The sequence below is a fragment of the Pezoporus occidentalis genome, unplaced genomic scaffold (assembly GCF_034315485.1).
Source record: "Pezoporus occidentalis ecotype Australia unplaced genomic scaffold, CSIRO_AGI_Poc_V1 ctg25, whole genome shotgun sequence".
In the NCBI taxonomy this organism is placed as follows: Eukaryota; Metazoa; Chordata; class Aves; order Psittaciformes; family Psittacidae; genus Pezoporus; species Pezoporus occidentalis.
This window is the reverse complement of record NW_026914394.1, coordinates 4064357-4085831: the sequence shown is the minus strand read 5'-3', so window position 1 is coordinate 4085831 and position 21475 is coordinate 4064357. Positions and strand designations below refer to the sequence as shown.

Genomic DNA, 21475 nt, shown 5'->3' with positions numbered 1-21475 from the left:
TTAGAGGGAAATTAATTGTTCACCAGCAGGAATTTGCAGATGAAGTTGGTTTTCAAGTAGGTAAACTTGCAGCCTACCATGCAAGCTGTTCTGTTTATGTCTTGTTTTCTTTTATTACTGTGAGGTGTGAAGGATACATTGCCTTTGGAAAGTTATTGCTTCCATTTCTTCAGTGGCAAATACACTTGGGCAATTATTTAAGACATGTTTGAATGATATTAGATTGTTGAAGATATGGTGGGGGCATCTGTGTATTATTTCTGTTTGGAGAGTGGAAATTTACTTTTATATGATTTTTGATGTTCAGAACAGAACTGGATTAATGATCAGAGGCTTAGGCCTATTTCATCAAGCTGAGATATAACAGAGGGGTGTATGGTTTCACTGAGGACAGCTGTCAAACTCTCAGTGTTCTAAAGTACATTGTGGCTCCTGTAAAATTTTTTCTTTATTTTTTTTTAAGGAAAGTTGAGGGGTTTTATTGCTTGAAAATCGTTTATCCGCTGTAGAGGAGTTATTTTCTGTAGCAGAGGAACCGTTGCCTTCCTGTACCTTTCCTCAGCACAGGTGGCTGAGGCAACACATTAATCTTTGGTAAACATAGGAAACTTTTTCGTCTTTGGCAAATCTACATTTCTGTTACAACTGGTGACATTTTCAGTCTTGATAGTTACCATATAAAAATGAAATTTAAACGTAAGTTAGTTTTGTTCATTATTAAACAAGGCATATTGTTCAGCTGTTGGACTCAATATGCAGTAATTCTAGGCCATGATTCCATTGAGGAGTATCCATGAGAGCTGCATTTCTGAGACCCAGTAATAGGAATTGAGTCTATTTTTGAAATGCACTCCAATAAAGGCAGCAGAGGAAATGCCCAAAAGAATGACAATGTGTGGAAAACAGCATTTTGAAAGACTGAGCAATAACACAGAGGTGATACATTTGTAGCTCAACAGTTTGTGTGGGAAAGATATCTGGTACCCAAAAGCTTTTTAATTTAATTCAATAATTCAGGATGGTGGAGGCTGAGGATCAGATGAAGAATAAAATACAACACACTTATTAGTGAAGATAATTCCTCTCTGGTAGGGGGATGATTTGCCTAGGGACATTGAATCTGCATGAGATGTGGAATGTGCATCATTTTGAGCCTGTCAGCACTGCTGCCTACAAGTTCTGTTTCAGATGCACTGTATTTTTAGAAAGCTATTTGGAGCTTTTTTTGATCAGCATTGTGGGAGGGTAGACCAGATGTTCTTAATATTCTTTTTTTGTGCCATAAAACCTTTCTCTTCCCCAGCAAACCCTGCTTTGCTTTCGTGTGTTCAGAGCTATCTACGGCCCACAAATTTGTGGGATTTCTTTGCACTTTGACAATATGACGTTCCTCTCTAAGCATGATAAGTAGTTGAGCTTAATTTAGGATACCTCAACAGAGGTGCCATCCTTCACATAGGTTGGACAGGAACACTTATACTGATTGAATATAAATCAGGTTAAAAGGACCATAAGTTGGTCTCTTAAAAGCAGGGAAACAGCAAAACGTTCCCAGAAAACCAGGGCAACCTCTCCCTGCCCTGCACTGGCATCAAGTCTTAGTTTCAAAGTTCAGAGATCTACAGCTTCTTAGCAAAGAAATGTTAAGAGTTTTAACATGTGCTAGATTACTTCTTCTAACCTCTGTCTTGGAAGTAACTGAGCTGTTGCAGCTGAAGAGGTTGGGGGAACACAGGGGAGAAGAAACAAGGCAAACCCTCAGCATTTTTTCTAGCATTGCCAAACTGAAGCGCTACTGCACTAGGAATTGCCAAAATTACAAATGTTTGTGGAAATGAGGAATGTCGGGCAACTGTGAGTGTAGATAATGCTACCAGCCCTGTGCGTAGGCATCTGTCACTTATTATGGAAAATGGAACTATGATTTTTTTGCTTTTGTAGCTAAAGTGGTGTTAAGTGGCCATCGAAAAGCCTGGCCAGGGTTGTTTCATGCTTGGCTTGAATGCCTCTACTGACATAGGAACTGCAGTTGTCAGCTGTAACGAGTATCTGCAATGTGCTAGCTCCCATTTATAAAGTACTCCATTCACAAATTAATATAAAGCTTATGGATTTACTAAGATTATGTGATTGTAAATCATGAAGTATCTGCACTGGAGAAACCATCTATTAGTCAAGGGCTTTTTTTAAATCATTGCTTTTAGTTTCTTTGATGAGAGGTTCCCCTGACCTGACTGCTGTTAAAATGCATAGGGAAATAGTATTGCTTTCATAAATTCACTTGAATTTGTTACAAGTGTCCTTTATTGGCAAGACTGCAGTTCTTTGTTGGGTTGGTTTTTGGTTTGGCTTTGGGTTTTTTCCCCAAGTACTGATGTGGTAAGGGCCTTTATGATCCAGGAAATCTGTCATATCCAATAAATCAATTTTGTTACTTGTTTTTGGTTCTTTCAGTTGCTGAGCATTTCTACAGGGGCATACCAGATAGTTTGTAAAAGAAATGAAGGCATTCAGAAGAATTAGTGAATTAAGTAGGTCTGTGTTGTCTTTTTCTTTCTGAAACAAAGAAGCATTACTTGGGGGGGAGGAGGGGATGTGTGATGTGTAGGCTATATACACTCAGCTTGTTTTCCTTTGCCTGAGACTGCTGCCTAAGCTTTTCTTGTTCTGCCTGACAATACTTCTTTCACTTGATTTTTTCCAATTCCTTGTTTGTGTTGTGGTTTGGCCAGTGTAAGCTGCCTGTGGGTGGGTATTGTATCCTGTCACTTGCTTAGCATAGTCCAGATCGCAAGGTTTAGGTGCCTGGCTTCTGTTGGAAAAAAAAGGAAGTGTTCTTCCTTCATCTCTGACAGTCTCTTAGGCGTATCCATGACAGTAATGTGGAAAGGCTGTATATTAAAGCATATGTATCTGCTTGCTGTTGTACTTCCTGTCTTCATTCCCAGTTAGGCAGAATAACAAGTATTTGTTTACCTAGTCAGTTATTCTCTTTTATCTTCAGTGAGGAATAATATGCCTCAGTGTTTGCTGTGTTTGATGGGTGTCTGAGGGCTTCAGCCTGACTTGTAGTTAGATGTGTGGAATTGATTGCTTTACTGAGTTTGAGACCCTTTGTTCAAGGAAAGTTAAGGAAGGCAAAATCAACAGAGCTTGTTTCATCCTTGTGTTGCAGTTCTTTAAATATCTAAGAGCAACTAATGCTACAAATACTAATTTATTGAGCTAGAGGAGTGTGCTATAGCTTTGATGTAAACAGTAAAGATTTGCTTAGAATTTCCATGATACTTTTTTCTGATGAGTAGAAAATGAGAAATTTTATGAAACTTGAAGGTTCACACTTAACAGAATATCCAACCTTCTTCTGCAGAGTTCCTCTTTCCACATCTTTTCTCTTCCTTCTATTTAAACCTTCCCTTTGGGCACAATCAGCAAGTTGTTCTTCAGTCAGATACTGAGATAAATAATAGCAGAATATAATTGCAGAATTATTGTAATTATTTCTCACAGCAAATGTTCATTTAAGATTTGTGACATTTGGGGGGGGGTTATTTGCATCTTTCACTGTACGTGGTTTAGCAGTAAACAGGAGTTCCTCAGCTTGAGTGAAGAGAACATAGAGTAAATCTGCTTTACTTTGGAGACAGAAATGCTTTCTTTTATATTAAACAGTAAGATTACTAGTTTTAGATTAATTACCCATCTGCTGTATGAAGTTACCTTAATTTCAGTATGGACTAGTGATGTAATTTGGTAGCTTTTCACTATGGTATTTCATTTAGAAATGTTACTTTTATCATTGTTCAAATTCCAACTTCTAATGTGTGTGCTAATCTATTAACAAAATCGTTATGAAGGTAAGTATCTGTGTACAAAAGGTGGTGTTAAAACTGTGAAGCTTAATGATTCCATATACTATCTAGAGATAAACATGATCTTTCTAAAAACAATAACACTTTCTGAGTGTATTTCTGAGCTGTTGTTATGCCTGACTGCCAAGGATTTATTGGCGTCATAAATAGTCACTTTTCAACTTGAATAAATGTCTGTAGAGACAGACTTGATATGACACAGCAAATAACTACATGTGGAGTTTCTGAGCAGGGAGTGATTACGGCAAGCTAACCTTTCTTCTTCTGACTGAGATTACCAACAGCTGCATCCACAATCAGATAGGCGAAGTTCATTTATCAGCTAGATTGGCCTGCTGGAAATGTTTTCTAGCTGCTGTTAGCATAGGAATTACTGCGTTTGCAGGGGTTAACAGATGGAATCTGATGCAATCCCTCCCACTTTTCCCAGCAGTTTTCATTAGACAAGTGCTCCATAGCAACAGTGAGATCACTGGAGACAGTATTTCATTGATTTCTTCCTCCCGCCCCCTTCCATTTTTGAGCCATTCTTATCACTGAAGTGCAGTTGGGGGAAAAGACGGGGTTTTTATGCAGAACACTTATGTGGGCTTCTGTCTTGTAAATAATTTGGAAAGCAGAAATTCCTCACATCTTTTGTGTTTAATGTTTCACTATGTATTTAAAGAGAGATACAGGCTTAGGGGGCTGGATAACTGTACCTGCTGTAGCTGATGTTCTGAAGTATTCTTGCATTGTTTGCTGGTCTTCTAGGGAAAAGAATAATGTAGAGCAAGACCTGAAGGAGAAAGAAGATTCCATCAAGCAGCGGACAAGTGAGGTCCAGGTAAATAAGACACACAATTATTGTTCGGACACTTGATACTGCACCATGGGGTTCTTTAATAGCAGTGGGATTACTGAGTCAGTGAAAAGAATTAAAATTGGTGGCTAAGGAAAAGAAGATACTTTGAGATGTATTTTCTATATGCATGTGGGTTGGTGTTGGTGTGCATATTTATATAAATGTGTGAGCATTGAGGATATGTCGCCTGCATGGAGTATCAAATGAAATATATTAGAAGAGAATAGCCTCCTTCTGTGTTTTTCCTTGTTTTGTTTTTAGCAAGGCTTTCTAATGTATAATTAAAGCTAAAGAAGACACTGTAGCACTGCAAATTAATAAACTGAAGTGGCTGAATTAAAAGGGTTTGTATACGAGGCTGCTTCTTAAGAGTCGCAGTAATTACCAGCTTGGGTGGAACATAGACTCAAGTTAATTTTGCCTAATATGAGTGAATTAAAAAGAAATGATCTGTTTGATTTTTATTTAAAAGGCTGACATTGAATTTCCAGATTACTGGGAAATGTAAATTTTGCAAGTGGTTTACAAGGACTAAAAATCATCCAGTCAGCATCAGTGTTCAGGGTGTTAACAGTCTAGCCAAGCTCTGAACTAAATGCTGCAAAGCAATGTTTCAATTAGATTTTAAGCTGTAAAAGCAGTTGGAGCTGCTGCTTAAGATAAAAACTTCCATATGTGATACCTGACCACTGACATTTATTTCTACATTTATTTTAGGAATCTTTAGTTTAAATATTGGATTAAGAGCAAATTATGCCAGATTTCTGCATTTTACTTTGTATTGGGGCAGAAAAAGAGCCAATGTGTTACAACACTTGTGCATTTTGTGCTTGATTGTTTAATATCCTTAAAGTTTAGCTGATAATTAATAGTCTGACCTTTCAGAAGATGATCAGATGGATGGCAGGCACAGCAACTGCAGGGATGCATACAGAAGTTGCCCATGCCTGTGATTCTGTCCATGCATGCAGTGGTCACTGCCCCCACTCCCACTCTGCAGATTGCCTCTTCACAGTTAAAAATTCCTGTGGGTATTCCTGGTTTTGTACCCAGGATGGTTTTTGTTAGTGTGTTGTGGAATCTGTGTGCGTGTTCATGTGAAGGTTGAGTTCTCTGGTGCCTTTGCACAAAAGGTTCAAAGCCTAAATAAAACCCTTACCTTTAATGTTATAGTATTATTGTCATCTGCATGTGTTTAGTGTTTTGAAGTCAGCAGCATTACAGAATCAATTAAAGCATCGTATCTAGAACAGTAATGTTGGAAGCAACTGTCTCAGGTCTTTAACCTCTTTGTGATCACACAAGCTCTTTGTCCCTTGTTAAATACAGAGTTACAGAGTTCTGTCAGGCTGCAGAGAAGGAACAGTCTATTACTGGCTTCTCAGAAAAATGGGAAACCATTGGGATCAAACAGGAAATGGCTGCAGCATTTATTTAAGCTGGTGGCCCTCTATCTCTGGTCCCTTTCTTGCTCCTGAACGTGGGAGGACCCGCGTGTTTCAGGAAACTTTCTGGAGCTTCAAAGAACAGTGGTGACAGACTAAGAATATCTTTACATCATGCTGCATTTCGTCTGGATTTATTCTACGGGTGACATTTCTAAAGATGGTGTACAAAACCAGTGCATTCTTATCTGCCACCTTGGATCAAGCCAGTTTTGTGGCATCATGCTCCATGGTTCTGAGATCAGAATTACTTCCATGTGCACAAATTATAATCTCAAGTATAGTCGGGGTCTGTGATGTGTTGAACTGATTTTTATGGGAGGAGGGAAAGAATGGCAGGGGTTTTTTTCCTCTATAAAATAACTTCTATACTATGTTAATAGCTATTAAAAAAACCAAGACAGAAAGAGTTAGAAGGAACCATTGATGGGTTTTGATGTGCTTGTTAAAATATCAGCCCTTCTGTAGCAAAGAATAAGAGTGTTTTTACTTAAAAAATTATGGGCAGAATAAGAAAGATCAAGAAACTTCTAAGGCACAATTTCCTTATGCTGTGATTGGATTAGCCTTTTCTCATAAATACGGGAGTAATAAATTCAGATATTAAATGTTCTTGGCAGTAGAGAACTTTGGTTTACAGCATTAGTATGTCACTAAAACATTAGGTTTTGACCACATACCAAGTGACATCAGGAAATGCCTTTACCTGGCTATCCCCTTGCACTCTCATCACCAGCCCTCCCTTCTAGACACAGATAATGGACTACAGTGGTTTTCAGCAGCTGGACACTGCCTCAAGCAGTGGGGCTTTGGACACATCCACAATACTCTCGTCTTCTGTCTAGCACTTCACATGTATGGGCATGGTTTGTCAGTCTACCTGCTAAGACTCTGAAATAAGTAGTATTTCTCCTGGCTTTCCCAACAGTTACAATGTTCCCTGGAATTTCATTGATGTCAATAAAATGGGACACTGAAACTTTGTAAAGGAATTTTTAGAACAAATGCATGTAACTCCTGAAAAAAATGTAATAGATGTTCATGTCATTGGGGGGTGAAAAGTGTAACTGCATATGAGACTGCTTCAGGGGAGAAAAGTAAAAGATATCTTGGGATTGTGGCCCTCTAAGCAGTCTGGAATGTTTCTGGCCTTCTCTTCCAGCCTTTTGATCTCCTTGTTGGCCTGAGTTTTATTAAATAGATTTATGCTTTGAGTACCCACTCAACACTGGGTTTTCTCTGTTCTTTCTTAGTTGCAGGGCACCCAAGCCATTAGGAAGACAGTGAAGTTTAACTTTTCCATGCTATTGCAGGCTTCATAGTTCTTGATAGTGCATGAATCATTTGGTGAAGTACACACCAAAAAGCTATTAAATCTCCTGTCAATCTGTGGAAATACACACCTCTGGACTTGCCTTGTCCTACAATACACTGACATGGAGAGTTATAATGATTGTAAATCTAATACAAGGATGTAAAAACAATGGCTTGTACCACCTCAAATATGTTAATGGTTTTCATATAGAATCTCACTGAGTGCTTGAACACTGAGATGTTGCTTCTCTGCTGAGAGAGTTCTTTGAAATTCAAGTTTAATTGGAGCCTGATTCATGAAGGATGCATGAAGATGTATCTGAGTATTCAGGGTACATGAAGATGTGTCTATTATCCCTAGTTTTGTGTATTGTATCTACTCCAGCCTTTAATTTTGGAATGGTTATGTGAACATGCTTGGGGTTTAGTTTTGGTTGGGTTTTTTTTTCTTTTCTCTTCTGGGAGCCATCAGACTTAGGTCTCCTCAGTGCTCCTCTACTCCTGTGCTTAGTTCCAACACTGGGATTCAAGGAACAATAGCAAGAGTGGAGGTGATCTATGTTTAGCTTGCGTGGATGTCAATTCTTGCTTGCTTTTAGAGAAAGGAGACTGAAATCTCTTCAAGCTGTTATTTTTTCCCCCATTGCTTGCGTTGGGTATCAGCTGATACTTGCTTTTCAAAGCGACGTGAAAAATGAGTGGATCAAGAGTGTCCCAATTATCCAAGTCAGTAGCTGCTGTAAGAGCTTTTTGTGTGTGTGTGCTGGCTTGTCTTTCATAGATTCAAAGCACCCAGTGATTCACCTAGTCTAACTGCTGTACATCAGTCATACACCCTTTACTGAAGTTCAAATATGATTTGGGGGCTTGTGTGGGTGGTTTAGGGGGTTGTGCTTTGCTTGGGTGTTTTCTGTAAAAGCATCTATGATGTTTCTTTAGGTAGTTTTCCAGTTGTCTCGAGGTTACTTATTCCCCTAGCATCTGACTGCTGCACCATATGCCTTTCTATTTCTGTCTGGCTTTTCTGTCCTGATTTTCTGGAGGTGTTGGCACATATGGATGCTCTCCCTCACCAAAAATACCCCCAAACAGAACATCCCTAAAAAAGGATGCCAGGATCTTAGCCTAGAGCAGCACACGAATATATGCTCTAATCAGAAATTCACGTCTGCTTGTTTCCTTATCTTCCTCAATCTTTTCTCTATTCATTGTTTTACTGTTGTTCATGATTCTTCCTTCAATTACCATATTTTCTTGGAAAGGCTGCGATCTTCTCTTTTCATCTAATACTTTTCCTTTGTATTAATCCTTTTTGATCTCCCTGTTACTATCACTTCCTCTTGACTTTAACAGTTCTTTCTTCATCCTAATTTCTTTTCTTGACATTATATCAATGTCATCCGTGCAATTTGTTGAAGTATAACCATTCTTGTTGCTCAGGAATGAACTAGTCATCATATGGTGCTACTTAATGTACTGGGAATACAAGACATACTGCTGTTTCATAAATTAAAAGATGCCATATTGCTTTGTGTGGAATGTGCACTTTTCACAGTACTGTTACATGGAAAACATGGGTTTGGTTGTTTTTCACAAAATGAAAAGCAGGGATGCTCTAGAAGGGAGTGCATTTGAGCTGTTAATGCACCAATTTGGTCATTTAGCACGTTGCTAAAACAAGTTCCTATTTTCAGCCGTGTGCTTTTGAAGGGGGAAGGAGCGGAATAAAGACCTTCTATTACTATGGAACTCAGTAGAACATATTGCTAAAGCATAGAGACAGACAATGGAGTGTCCTGAATAAAGACAACTTCTAAATTCAAAATGAAACCTTAACCTCCCTGTGTGTAAAAGAGTTAATCTCTGTGTTGATGCACAATCTTCAATATTTCAGTGAGATTCTTTCTTATAAAGAAAAGAAAAAAGCAGTTTATTTGTACGTCTCAGAATTAGAATTTGAGGACACTTGTTTATCTGCCATGTTATGAATGCTGGCTTCTGAAAGATAATTTGTTGATCCTTTGAAATCCAAGTTAGTACTGCAGTCTATATTGGGGGATTTAGTGGTTAGGAGAGAGGGAACATGCAAAGCTAATCTGTTTCCTTACAGGATCTACAAGATGAAGTAAAGCGGGAGAGCAGTAACCTGCAAAAGCTGCAAGCTCAGAAACAGGAAGCACAGGAAATCCTTAACGATCTTGATGAGCAGAAGGCTAAGTTGGAAGAGCAACTGAATGATATCAGGCAGAAATGTGCAGAGGAAGCCCATTTGGTAAGGTCTAGTGCGTAAGGCCCATGAAAGAATAAATCTCTCATTATGAAGAACTCAGCCTTGCAGCATAACAGTTGTTGGGGCGGGGGGGGGGTGGGGAACTTTAACAAATAAACAGCCTGAGCATCAAGATTTTGTGACCAATAGAGAATAGGAAATACGTCACTCCAGTGACCTCCTAATTTAGTATCAGTGTGTGAACAAACATCCTGAGATACACTTGCACATAAAGAAGGTTAAGTGCAAGCAAATAGTGCAAAATTAGAATGCAATTTAAGTGTAATTAGAAGCACTAATTAATGGGACTGATTTCTTAGCAGTTATCTCTTATGGGTATGTAGAGTTTTTTGCTAATAAAAAGCTGCAGTATTTCTTAAGGGTCTAAAATTATAGAATCATGGAATGGTTTGGGTTGGAAAGGACCTTAAAGCTTTTCCAACTCGCTGCCATGGGCAGGGACACCTTTCACTAGACCAGGTTGCTCCAAGCCCTGTCCATCCTGGCCTTGAACGCTGCCACAGCTTCTCTGGACAACCTGTGCCAGTTCCTCACCACCTTCACAGTAAAGAACTTCTTAATATCTAATCTAAATCTACCTACTTCTAGTTAAAGCCACTGCAGTCAAGAAAACAGCTAGAATATTATGATCCTATTGATACCAATTAGGAATTAACCTCTTATTCAGGTATGATCTATAATCTCTGCACTAGCTATGAGTGTTTTACTTTTTCTGGTGATAAATGTTGGTATTTGGATATATTTGGAAGTGGTGTGATATTTTTTTTTTTTTTGTTTATAATTTGGCTTTGAAATATTGTTCATGTTGTAGATTGCCATGCTGAAGGCTGAAATAACAAGCCAAGAATCAAAGATTTCAGCGTATGAAGATGAACTGACCAAAGCTCAAGAGGAGCTGAGTCGCTTGCAGCAAGAAACTGCGGAGCTTGAGCATTGCATTGAGTCTGGGAAAGCACAGCTGGGACCTCTTCAGCAACATCTGCAGGATTCACAACAGGAAATTAATTCAGTAAGGCGCTGTGAAAGACCCCAAAAAAAGCTTTTTTTAGCTGACAACCTTTAGTGTGGTTTTTCTTAAGGGGAAGGAGTTGTTCTCTTTTTTCTCTTCACTATTTGCTCATGTCTTCAGTTGCTTATACATGTGCTCTGTGCTTGTTAGGATCCTTGGAGGCTGGCTCAAGAATACCTCGTGATTTTTGTCCAAGTTTTGTTAATAAAAGGGATTAATTTATTGTACTTCATAAATAATTTGTCTAAATGTAATGAATGAAAAATGGATAATGCATGTGTGAATTCTCTATGTCCAGTAATTTAAGCTTTCTTCCTCTGCCATGGCTTGCGGCATGCTCTTACTATTCTTTAATGGTTGTGAAATCAGTATAAAATTACTAATAACATTTACTTAGTGCATTGTTGAAGTGGGAAAATAAGGTGAATGTAAGAATAAATTTGATTGAGATTAGATACTGAGAAGCAGGGATATGTCTGCACTGTTTTTAAGCGCTGTGCTTTGAAGTGTCTGCTTTTATGCTAAAGGAACACTTGGCATCTCTCTGTGATCAGTGATTTATTTTTACTTCAGGGATGTGCAAGCTAGCACAGCCTTTCCTCATTATTCTTCACCTCCTCTGACTTGCCAGCTAAAATATTAGCCAGACTCGCATCATTCTCAAGTTAAAATCAAAATGAAGAGCCTTCTATTAACTTTGAACCTGAGAAATGGCTGGCTTTTGGGTTGGTCATTTCACACAGTTAGAGACATTTCATATCTCTAACTTGTTAACACTTTCATTTTTTTTGTTCTTAAGACTTCCACTGTTCAGCAAAACACTTTCTTCTGCTGAAAAGCCTCATAACATATTTGTAACTTTTAAGTTTGGCTTTGAGGTTTAGAAACTGATAAGAAAACAAATGGATTTTCCATTGTTTCCTCAGAGGTAGGGGGAAGATTGTGCTATTTCAATATGAATATGCTAGCAAGTGGTACTTTCAACGAACAGATTTGAGCCTGATAATATAAGTGGTTATGCTTGACTGTACTACAGACTTTTTTCATAGGTTTTATATTAGTACTCCTGATTTTATTGCTCTTGAACAATGCTTTGGTGCTTTAGGCAAGCTTAGCTAATACTTGGTCTGAGGTCTGTGTTTGAAAGACACCTGGTGTTGTCTTTGCCACCTGACTTGTGACATGCACAAGTCAATGAAACCTCTATTATGTGACTGACCTAGCAGAAGTCATTTGGATTTAGACAGCTAAATATCTGAACTATGTTCACTGTAGAATCAGAATAGTTTGGGTTGGAAAGGACCTTCACCTCATCCAGTTCTGACCTCCCTGCCAGTGGCAGGGGTGCCTCACCTTAGACTAGGTCGCCCAAGGCTCCATCCAACCTTCTATGTAATCTACTAAATCCAGTAATTCCTTCATAACTGGCAAGTGGATTGTAAATGTTTGCTGTGAGGCACTGCATTCAGCATATTGCTGAAATAATAACATGTGAATATAACTGTCTCCTTAGGAAGACAGACTGTGGATTTTATAGACTTCGGAAGTCATGAGGGAGAAGATGAATTTGTAATTGTCCTTTTTGGAAGATGAGAATTGCGATAAAGCAGCATCTGTAATTTAGAGTTTAAGGCTAATGTGTAATTTAAATGAAAAGAACCCCCATCCCCCCAAAAGTCCAACAAACTAAATAAATAAAATCCTGAAAGCTTTGCAATTCTTCTCATGAGTTTGAGTAGGAAAAAAGCATCAAGCCTTGATGTTGCCAGTGATGCAGTCTGCTTCCTTGGCAGGAGAAGGTTCTCAGGTCTGTCCTTCAACCACATTGCACCTCCTCCAAATCAGATCTGTGCTCATCTCCCAAATGTCACCCTTTGAAATAACACGGTTTTGGATATATTTGCTTTTGAAAATAAGAATTTCAGACATACATCTTCCATCTTATATTTAAGAGGGCATGGTCATATACTGGTTTTTGTGTCTTGTCATATTGATGCATACACATTTATTTCTATTTACAGGTACAGACAAAACTTCTTGAGCTGAAAGAATTGGAAAATAACCAGTTTAGTTGGCACTCTCAGCCACATACTACACTTGTTAATGGAACTGTGGATCATTCTAGTCTTAGCAACAGCAGCAGTGAAACTGCTAACCTTAATGAGAATGCTGAAGGGGAAAGTATAGCAGAAGATGAGCAAATAAACAGTGTGTCTCCAGTGAGTAGTGTTTTGCCTGCTTGATCATCATGCAATGCAGCTGTGAAGTTGGATTAAGTTAAGAATGTATCAAGATTGATTATGTTGTTAAACACTTGCACAAGTGAAATTTCAGAGTGTTATTCTGAGGGACTGTGCTTCCACAATCTGAAAGTTGATAAGCAGGGAAGGAGGCAATTTGAGTATGAATTGGATATGGCAATAAAAATTTGTATTTGTTTCAAAAGCAAAATATCATAAATTGAATAGTAGAATTAACATTGAAGGAGAGCAGCTGTCTCCAGTTGGAGCAACAAGAGTGGAATAAGGAATGGTACAGAACATCTAAAGATGTCTTCCTTTAAATGCTCCACCTTATGTCCCAGTAGATTCTTGATATATTTTTTTAACTTTCTCAGGGTTTACAGAACACTTCAGTATGTTCTATAATAGGTATGAACCTTTGAAGTATCCTTTAGTATGTTCTTTTAGCTGCTTAATACTTAATATTGTGTAGTCTTCTATTTACTTATTTATAGTGAATTGCTTTTATTTTTATATATAGATAAGGAATAGTCCAGAAACAACAGCCTCTGTTGTAGAAGAAGAGAAAGAGACCCCAGCTGCAACTGTTACCAAAAAAGTGAGTTTGTTCAAATCTGGGGGAGGAAAAGGCAAATTAAATCCTGGTTAAACTGTTTCAGCCTGGCATTGTGTCACTTGTACCCTGCTCACAGGACAACAGGGAAATCAAGTTGTTATTTCTTATTGTTTTTATTTAGAGCATGATGTCATAAAAAACATTTAATCTCGTATAACAGGTTGTAGTTGAAAAATATTTTGGATCTCCCTTGATGAATTATGTAGAATTCTAGCTCTCTTTCAGCTGTCTAGCTGATAGAAATCCCCAGCTTTAAAAAACTACTAAATGGTAACACAGGACAACATAGGTCTTTTCCATCCTGCGTGTCTTAATGTGATACTTTTCTCTACTTGTTTTGCCTTGCCCAGGAAGACCCATTTGATGCTGAATCTCATTCATTGCCTGATATAGGTTCTGAAACCAGCTTAGAGTTCTTCCAGTCTGACCCTTTTGTTGGCAGTAAGTAAACTTTTCTCTCTAAGTACAGATTTCCAGAAATAGGTCTTGTATGAACACATCTCAGACTACTCTTAACCTTGGAAGTGCTCTATATACAACAAATGCGAACATGTTTGAGCCAATAGCATTATGAAAATAGAAATTATAGAGATGAGAGGTCCAGGGTGTTTCTCCTTCCTTCAGCTGGACCTTCTAAGTAGCTGTGAGAATTGCACATTTCCCTCATTGCTCTTCCTGAGTACTTCTCTTACACCCCACCCACCCTTTGGTTGCATTTTGGTCTTAAAGGTGTGGGCACAGTTGTGATACATGCGGTGTCACTAATCTAATTTGCAGCACAGATCCACAAACAGGTCAGCTGAGGGTTCAGTGAACTGTGGTGTGGGGAGGGTGTGGGTGGTCGCGAATGAATGGCTGTGCCCTACATATGGTGAGTTTGGCACTCACAGAAAGGTAATGTGGAACTGCACCATCTGTTCGTCTTGTGGAAGTGCTATGCTTTATTTTAAGAACTTTGCCACTTTGAATGCTGCTGCTCTGCTTTTATGTTTCTTTTATTCTGGAAGGAATGATCTGTCTGTATGGAGCCACTTGGAGAAGGGGAGTTAATTCGGATTAACTGCTGAAGTGGATGTTTTCAGCCACATTAATATGATTTTGCATGCTTTCAGAATCAGTGTGGTCTGATCAATTTAGCTGGTATTGCTTCAAAAGGAAAATAAGCTAAATTTGTTTCTCGTTGCTTGGCTTCTGAAAGAATATCAATGCAGTTTAATACTTTTAATTAGTAAATGAAACTAATTGAAAACAGCTTGACTGGTTTCTGTGTGGATATTGCTTGATTTCTGTTCATATTGAAGAGGTTCTACTTAGAGCACATAACAAAGCCTTTCTTTCAGAGAAAAAAGGCGTGTTAGCCGCCAGCCTTTTAGGCTTTGTGCGCTCTATATATTCAGGGGTAGATACCTACAGCTAGGAAACAGTATATCTGTTTCTTTCAGATGTAGATAAGGGGTTAGAACTAATGCAGTTGGGACCATGCATCTGGTACAGAAATGAGCGCTTAGGAGCTACCATCATGGTGCCTGTGAGAATTAAAAAGAACTGAGACTAAACTCCTATCTGTGGCTAGCGTGGATTACTGTGGTTGTAGATACTGCATAATGTGGGTGTTTATGGACAATAGCCAACAAAAATGCATCTTTGAGATGGCTGCTTTTATGTGTTTCATGATGGTAATGTCTAATTAGCTTCATGTAATGCTAGTTCTTGTGGTTCCATTGAAAATAGTGCAGCTATTCCTCTGAGTGAGAGCTGTTTAAATTCTAAATGTAGAAGTGAGTCTGTATCCAGAAGACTCCATCTGAGTACATGTAACTTTGTTTTTTTAACAGGTGATCCCTTCAAAGATGACCCTTTTGGGAAAATTGGTAAGTAATTTTGTACCCTCTAATGTGTTTGTTTTTCTAAATGGTTCCTACTAGAAGAGTATGTGAGGAAAAGTATTACCACTTTCAGCACACAAAAGGTGGAAATGACCCAAAAAGTCACCATAGGATAGATAAATATATGGTGGTAGCAGGTGGCCACTTGTGTTAAAGCTTTTCAGAGAATCATAGAATCATAGAATCGTTAGGGTTGGAAAGGACCTTAAGATCATCTAGTTCCAACCCCCCTGCCGTGGGCAGGGACACCTTACGCTAAATCATATCACCCAAGGCCTCGTCCAGCCTGGTCTTGAACACTGCCAGGGATTTAGCATTCACAGCCTCCCAAAGAAGCCCACTGCCAGTGAACTTCTCTCTTGTTGGAAGTATCTTTAGTTGGGATTTAAGCATGTGAAGGTGGTGAACAGAAGCCTTCAAACTTGTTGCCTGCTTTGTATTCAAACAAGTAGGATTGTGCTCTTTCAAAAGGCTCTTAATTCACCAATTTTCTTTAGACCTAAGTACTGAAAAAGGTGGGAAGTCTTTATTTAGAGTGGCTGTAGAGGCAATGTCATTGCATTTTTTGCTTGGTCCTAACAAAGTTATAGCTAACAAAAAAGTAAAGTGGCCAGTAGGAAGCCCATGGAAAAATAGCCTTGAGCACCAAGTGCCAAATAAGAAACATCAATTCTGTCTGGTGGAGAGTGGAGGACAGTTATGGGAAACATTAGATTTTGTAAAATGCTTCATTTTAGGGGGTCTGGTTAAAGAAACTGTATGCTCAGATAGATGGTTCTAGAACCACAGCACTGGTACCATCCAAAGTTCCTACGATGTGCAGAAAATATTGGCTTGTCTAATCCTGAATCACAGAATACAAATGATTTGCAGGTGAATTTCATACTTGGTCTTAAATGCAGTATGGCCGCATTGCAGTATGCAAAAAAGCAATATAATGTTTAGTTCTTAAGACACCAAGCTAGGTAAAGCTGGCAGAAATGCTAATGAGATGTTTATTTTTAGATCCCTTTGGTGGTGATCCCTTCAAAGGCTCGGATCCTTTTGCAAGTGACTGTTTTTTCAAACAGTCCTCCACTGATCCATTTGCAACTGCTGGCACTGATCCATTTAGCACTGCAGACAACAGTAATATCACAGTAAGTTTGGCAGCATACATTTTATTTCCTTCTCTCTATAATTTGGACAAAATAACCTTTTTCCTACATTTAGACATGCCTTGAAAAGCTGATATTTGGAAATCATATAGATAAATGGTTACCTCTTACCCCTTGGCTTCGTTTTGTCCTTTTTTGCTTCCTATTTCCTAGAAATAGCCACAGATGAAATAGAAGTAAAAACCAAAAAAAAACCCATTTTTAAGATGTTTCAGTGTGGAGCTTCATTGTTCCACAGGAGCAGACATTTAAGAATAACAAACTAAGCTCTGTTGGTAGCTGGTGGAACTTACAAACATTGAAAGAAACCCAAGGTTAATCTCACCAAGTTATGTTGAGACACTTTTGCCTCCACAGCTTATAGGATCAATAAAGATGTTGTATATCTTATTTGAAAGATGGCATGCAGTTTCCCCTCTGAAGAGCCAGATTGTTCTATAGCTGTATGTTGCTTGGGTTTGGTTTATTCTTTTCAGTAAGTCATTGAAGCCCTCTCATAATGTGGAGATTCTTACTGAATGCATCCCTTTACCTCTTTCAGGAGTACTTCAGTTTAACTTTTAGCAGTTCACATTATAACTGAGCAGTTATTGGTTAGTCTTGAGCCTATTAAAAGGTAGAGTTGGGTATGAAACATTCTTTGATGTTGGATAGAACTTGATGAAGATGAGGTAATATTTAGGGCTGATAGGCCAACAATCTAAGAAGCTGAAACTCTTCCCATGTTGTAAGTTTGTCTCCATCCTTTTGCCATCTTCTTTCCTCCTCCAGTGCTGTTTCTGTTCGTGCCTCACTTCCAATTTTTTGTGTGTATAAAATATGCATATACATATATAAGAATTAAAGATAAGTGTGGATTAGTGGCTGTAGAGTGTGTCTGAGGCAAACCCAAAACAGTGGAGAGAGTGAGACATCACTGCACCTAACGGTGGTGGTGTCTTTCCATGTGGTGTGCGTGTTGTGCCGCTCTCAGGATCATATTGCACACCACAGCCTACAGCTCCAACCTTCAGTCCTCCAACTCTACAATCTTCAATGCATAGCTATCCTTTTTGCAGTCTTGGTATTCTAATATAACCAATTCTTGGCCTTATTGCAGTCTGATAATAAGAGCTTTACCACAGCTTTGTGGTGGTGTTACCATAAAAGTCAGTCGGAGTTTGAAATTTAAGCCTGCAGTATTGATATCTTGTAGATACATCTTCATGAAGATGGCTCTGGTTGCAGAAATCCAAGACTAAAATAAGCAGCAGATACTGTTAAATTTTGTGTTAGTGGTGACCAAGTATGTTGCACATATTGTACCTTTTTTTCTGTCCTTTGAGAGTATTAATCACTGTTTTGAGGAGGAGTTTCTGTTAACAGACTTGTTTACTGATGCTCGTAAAAGCTATTTCCAAAATATTTTATCTTAAAACCCCTGAACTAAAACAAATGGTGGTTCTGCTTGTAGAATGAGGAGTTTTTCAAGCTGAAAAACAAATTTCCCTCAAGGATTTTTTTATTTTAGACAGAGATATCAAAGAAGAATGACCCTTTTGCTCCTGGTGGAACAACTGTTACTACATCGAATGATCCAGGTAAAAATAGATTATATACATCAAACTGCTCTGAGTTTTATTTGCCTTTTTTATTATTATTACTTTTGTTTCTAGTCTTTTAACTGAATTTGTGATGGAGCATTTTAGACATTTCCTGTATTTTCTGGATTTTCCTATAAAGTATGAAATAAGGTGCAAGTTTACAGGAGGGTATTTTTATAAACCAAAACTGTCTCATTATGTGTAGTGTATATCCACAAGAATGTTCCTCTGCCTTACCTAAAACTGGTTAAAGATCCTAATCTGAGTGTTTGGACTATTTGAATGTTTGTACCGTTTCCCATTAGGGGTTTTTTTTTGGTAGAGATTCTATGTTACTTTGTAAATAACATACAAGATGACTCCTCTTGGAGTAGAAAGCTGTGGGATAGAGTAACTTCTTCATCAAGAATTTTTACTGCTAAAGCTTTCTCCTTTTGTTTTGCTATGACCTTTTCACATCTGAGGGCTAAAGATGTGTTAGGGAAGACCCTAATCTCCTGTTTTCCCAGGTTGCACTGACAAGTGGTAATCCAAAACATGAATCCATGTGTGATTTCATATTGTAAGCCTGTGTAATTTTAGGGAAAACATGCCATTTTCTAGAGATGCAGAAGTGAGTATCAGTAAAGACAGTGCAATTCTTACTTTAGAGTAGAATAGGAGGTTTTGGATGTTGTTCAGGCACATAAGAATGAAAGGGTACTATTGAATTCGATTGAGATTATATGAGATTTAGATACTTTATTCCACAGTGGGCTTTTCATATTTACATATTGTCCTGGGTTCAGCAGTAGAAGTCGTTTTTCCCCTTCTTGGTAGCTGGTGTAGTGCAGTGTTTTGACTTTCAGCTCGGGAACAGAGCTGATAACAAGCGATGTTTTGGTTTGGCCAAGGACTTTGTGAGCCTCATGCTCTGCCAGGGAGGAGGGGAAGCCAGGAGGAAGCAGAGACAGGACACCTGACCCAAACTGACCAAAGAGGTATTCCATACCACAGCACGTCATGCCCAGGATGTAACTGGGAGTTAGCCGGAAGGGCTGGGAGACTGCAGGGTTGGAGGAGGTATCGGTCAGAGCTTGGTCGGGCTGGGGGGGGCGAGTTATCGGTCGGCTGGTGGTGAGATGATGTATTCTCTTCCCTTGTTATTTCCTTTATCATTATTATCATTGGTGGTAGCAGTAGTGATCTGTGTTATACCTTAGTTACTAAACTGTTCTTATCTCAACCTGTGGGAGTTGCATTCTTTTCGATTCTCCTCTCCGTCCCTCCGGGAGCAGGGGGAGGGCAAGCAAGGGGGGGGGGGAAGTGAGCGAACGAGTTACCTGACTGGGTTTAAACCACGACAGTTCTTTTTGGCGCCCAACGTGGGGCACGAAGGGTTGAGATAACGACAGATTTGACTGGATTAATAGTCACTCGTCACAATGCTGATTTATTGGCTCTCAGAGTTTTTTCGCTTGATCTCACAGCTTCAGAATGTTGTAACTTACGTAGAGCCGGTATTTGCTGTGATAGTGTTTATCAAGTATGGGGCTTGGGCTAAGGTTCTTGTCTCACTGTGCTTTATGGCAATGGCTTGTAATACGGGCGGGGTCCAGCAGCAGGGCGGGACGGACGTGGCCGTGGACTTGTACCTGGCCGTCCGGCTGCTCTTCACCGCCCTGGCCCTCACCCTACTCTCCATCTTCGTGAGGCTGCGGGGAGCCGAGGGGGAGCGGCCCCGGGAGCCGGCGGCAGCCGAAGCGGCCCGGGAGAGCGGCCCCGGGGACCAAGCGGCGGCGGGAGCGGAGCCGGAGGCCGCGAGGGGACGGCTGCCGGTGGAGGAGGTCGGGGCGGTCGGGGAGAGGAAGGAGGCGGCTGCCGACCAGCGGGAGAAGGCGGCGGAGGAGCCGAGCCCCGCGGAAGAGCCGAGCCCCGCGGAAGAGCCGAGCCCCGCGGAGGAGCCCAGCCCCGCGGCCGAGCCCAGCCCCGCGACGGCCGAGAGCATTTCCCGGCAGCCGCCCGCCGAGCCCCAGGAGGATGCAGGAGACCACGCAGCATTTCCCAGCAAGGCAGAGGAGGAAGAGCTGGACTCAGGAAAAGAGAAGCTGGCAGTGGGAGAGCCGGCAAGCACAGCAGCTGCACCAGCCCCAGTGACAAGTACAGCAGCATCGTGTGAGAGTTCTGAAGGTTTTGAATGGCCTTTGGGTATCCTTGGGACCTGCCTGCTGATTGTGACGGGGATCAGCATGTTGGCGCACACACAGGCTGTGTTCTACCCACGACCATTTTGTCTGATCTCAAAGGTTAAGCAGAGTCAGGTTTGGGTCTTGTCTGGGGTTAGACGACAATATAGGGTGACCAAGAGGTTTTTCCCAAGGCTGGACAGCCAGGAGTGGCAGGGTGTGTGCGACAGTATGGGCAAGTATCTAGTCCACTGGGCCCCTCCAGTGCTTTGGAAGCGTCGGAGATGGAAGGCAGCTGCATGGAGTCGCCAGCAACAAGCTGCAGAAACTGCTTAAGGGGACAGTGAATTATTTTAAGCCTGGTGGGCCCATGGCACTTCAGGCCATCAGAGCAGAGATGCAACATAGAGATGGACTCATGATCAAGGGGTGGACTTAACAATGGACACTATTGCCCAGGTTATTCACGAGTGTGAACACTGCACACAGTCTCTCCTGCTCTGGAAGACTGTTAGAAGAGATGGAGACTGACATCATGGACCAGATGGACTCAGCAGCTTTATAGGGACTGGTCCATGCACTAAGATAAGAGTGATGGTATATTGAAAATGTGGGATCTGAGCATGACGTGAATGGTATGGAATAAGGGGTGGATAATGTCCTGGGTTCAGCAGTAGAAGTCGTTTTTCCCCTTCTTGGTAGCTGGTGTAGTGCAGTGTTTTGACTTTCAGCTCGGGAACAGAGCTGATAACAAGCGATGTTTTGGTTTGGCCAAGGACTTTGTGAGCCTCATGCTCTGCCAGGGAGGAGGGGAAGCCAGGAGGAACCAGAGACAGGACACCTGACCCAAACTGACCAAAGAGGTATTCCATACCACAGCACGTCATGCCCAGGATGTAACTGGGAGTTAGCCGGAAGGGCTGGGAGACTGCAGGGTTGGAGGAGGTATCGGTCAGAGCTTGGTCGGGCTGGGGGGGCGAGTTATCGGTCGGCTGGTGGTGAGATGATGTATTCTCTTCCCTTGTTATTTCCTTTATCATTGTTATCATTG

The 21475-nt window shown here is 40.3% G+C and overlaps 1 protein-coding gene across 2 annotated transcripts in view; it reads left to right on the top strand.

Moving 5' to 3' along the window:
- EPS15 (epidermal growth factor receptor pathway substrate 15) overlaps positions 1-21475 on the top strand; it is a 56268-nt gene that overhangs the window by 26811 nt on the left and 7982 nt on the right. For both annotated transcript variants that reach the window (XM_062623193.1, XM_062623192.1), the window contains exons 13-21: positions 4626-4698; positions 9586-9747; positions 10577-10774; positions 12796-12993; positions 13538-13615; positions 13984-14074; positions 15469-15504; positions 16525-16658; positions 18187-18256. In XM_062623193.1, the coding sequence (XP_062479177.1) occupies positions 4626-4698; positions 9586-9747; positions 10577-10774; positions 12796-12993; positions 13538-13615; positions 13984-14074; positions 15469-15504; positions 16525-16658; positions 18187-18256 (1040 nt within the window). The remainder of the gene's footprint in view (positions 1-4625; positions 4699-9585; positions 9748-10576; positions 10775-12795; positions 12994-13537; positions 13616-13983; positions 14075-15468; positions 15505-16524; positions 16659-18186; positions 18257-21475) is intronic.